At 44.6% G+C, this 2,427-nt stretch overlaps 1 protein-coding gene across 1 annotated transcript in view; it reads right to left on the minus strand.

The window, feature by feature from the left end:
* Positions 1 to 772: 772 nt before the first annotated feature.
* Positions 773 to 2,427, minus strand: part of LOC135202878 (myosin-2 heavy chain, non muscle-like) — a 1,764-nt gene continuing 109 nt past the window's right edge. The window contains exon 1 of the mRNA XM_064232332.1: positions 773 to 2,427. This exon is cut by the window's right edge and continues 109 nt beyond it. Coding sequence (XP_064088402.1) covers positions 773 to 2,427 — 1,655 coding nt within the window.

Below are 2,427 nucleotides of genomic sequence, written 5' to 3' on the forward strand. Positions count from 1 at the left end.
TTTCTGCAGAGCCGGTCCTTCTTAGATTATTCCAACAGCATAACCAGAAGGAAGAACACTGCTAGAATAGATCTTTAGGATATCCCACCGTATTTGGCCCCCTTATTGGACAGAGAACTTTTTTTTCTTTATTAGAAGTCCTGCATCAATGGGACAAATAGCACACTTGACTTTCTGCATTAAGGCCGGTCTTCTAGATTATTCCAACAGAATCATCTTCTGGTATCCCTCTGGTATCCTTCTGGTATCCCTCTGGTGGCCTTCTGAGGTCCTTCTGGTGGCCCTCTGGGGTCCTTCTGGTGGCCCTCTAAACAGCTGTTGGCTCTCAAAGCGAGAGCTGGTCCTCCTTCCTCCAAACAGCTGTTGATTCTCATCCTGAGAGCTGACCCTCCTGCTTCCGTCAGGAAGACAAGGGAATTGCCAAGGATGCCTGATGAAAAGCCAATGTAAAGGATTTGGACTGATGCTGCGTCATGTTCTAGAGGCATTGCGATCTTCTTGGCCCAGTCGATGAGTTTGATTGTAGGATGGGTGTATGGGAGGTGGGGGGACCTCACCATTGCTGGTTGCTGCTGGGGGGAGCAGCAGTGAACACCCATCCTGCAGTCAAGCCCATCGAATGGACCAAGAAGATCGCACCTCCTCTGGAACACAACGCTGCAGCATCCATCACCTTTCATGTTCATTGCTTCCATCTTGCATCACTTGACTGATTCACACTGTCTCCAACTTTGGCAGAAGGTAGTGACCCATGGTGTCATCCTCGTCTGAATTATTCATCCATGGTTCGGGTGAATGCTACGATGCGATCAAGTCTTTCAACTTGCTTCAGCAACTTTTTCCTTAACTCCTTATTTCTCTCCTTTTCACTTTCTAGAGCATTCGCCATGGACTTTATCACTTCATCTTTTTGGGTCATTTCACCCTTAATATCTAGATTCGTACCTTCCAATTCAGCCAGTCTCGACTTCATCTGCTCCAATTCCTCATTCAGAATTCTGTTTGTCTCTTCTTCCTTTTCCAAACAATTCTTCAAAAGAGTTATTTCCTGGTCCATCTCAGCTAACTCTTTCTTTACTTCAGCCTTTTCACTATCAACTTCGGCTGCCCATTTTCTCATCAGCTGAGCTTCTTCTCTCAGAATTCTGTTGGTCTGTTCGCCATTTTCTAAAGAATTCTTCAGTGAATTTATTTCTTGTTCTTTATTGAGTAACTCTTCTTCCAACTTGGCCTTTTTACCTCCTAGTTCAGCTTCACAATTTCTCATGTGCTGAACTTGTTCAATCAAACTTCTGTTCCTCTCCTTTTCATTCCCTAAAGAATCCTTCAGTGAATTCATTTCTTGTTCATGACTGGCCAATTCCTCATCCTTCTTAGCATTTTGACCGCCCAGTTCAGCTACCCATTCTCTCATATGCTGAACTTCTTTTTTCAAAATACTATTCTCTCCTTCTGCATTTTCTAGCGAATTCCTTAGTAAATTTATTTTTATTTCTTTCTTGGCCAATTCCTCCTCCAGTATGGCGTTTTTACCTCCAAGTTCAGCAACCCAGTTCCTTATCTGCTGAACTTCGTCGTTCAAAAGTCTGGTCTTCTCCTTTTCGTCCTTATTCTTTTTAATTTCCTCCTCGAGATCGCCATTCCTCTGTTGTAGACCGACTATTACGTGTGCAGAAGCTTCTTTTAAAATGTCCAGATGGTCGACCTCCTTCTCTTTCTCTTCCAGAGCTTCTCTCAGTTGGTCATTTGCCCTCTTGAAGCATTCATTCGCTGAAGCCAACACTCGGTTGGTGGCTTCAGCTTCCTGTAATCTGGAGGCGAGCTCAGTTTCCTCCTTTTTGGCGCTTTCCATCCTCTCTTGGAAAAGATTCAACTTTTTTTCCAAAATCTGGATGTCACAGTCTCTCGCTTTCTCCTCTTCTTCCAGACGACGTTCCATTTCTGTTTTATGCAATGCGGTCCGTTCAATCAAAAGATCTTTCTCTGCGATTTGATTCTGCAGAGACTCGATCTGCTCCTTAGCTTCGTTCAAGACACGTTCCATTTTAGTTTCCCGGAGCTTACTCTTTTCCAGATTCTCTTCCAGCATCATTATATCAGCGTCCAGACTTCCTCGTTGGAGTTCCAAAGATTGAACGTCTTGGGTCATGTCCGTCTTCAAGTTTCCATCCTGTTGAGTTTCCAGACGATCTCTCAGTCTGGCCACTTCAGTTTGTCGCATTTCCAGTTCTTCTTCTAGATCGTGAATATACTTTCCTTGTCTTCGGTATTTGCGGTAAGCAGCCACCGCCAGGCCAGCCAACAAAGCCACACCCATACAAGTGATGGCGGCGGCCCTGCCTGGCGTCCAAAAGTTCATCTGGTCAACAACAATTTCAGGAACAACAGGTTCCTCAGCTATAAAGTATAAATCCTGTGGCTCACTCG

Source organism: Macrobrachium nipponense, chromosome 33 (genome assembly GCF_015104395.2).
Source record: "Macrobrachium nipponense isolate FS-2020 chromosome 33, ASM1510439v2, whole genome shotgun sequence".
NCBI classification, from domain to species: domain Eukaryota; kingdom Metazoa; phylum Arthropoda; class Malacostraca; order Decapoda; family Palaemonidae; genus Macrobrachium; species Macrobrachium nipponense.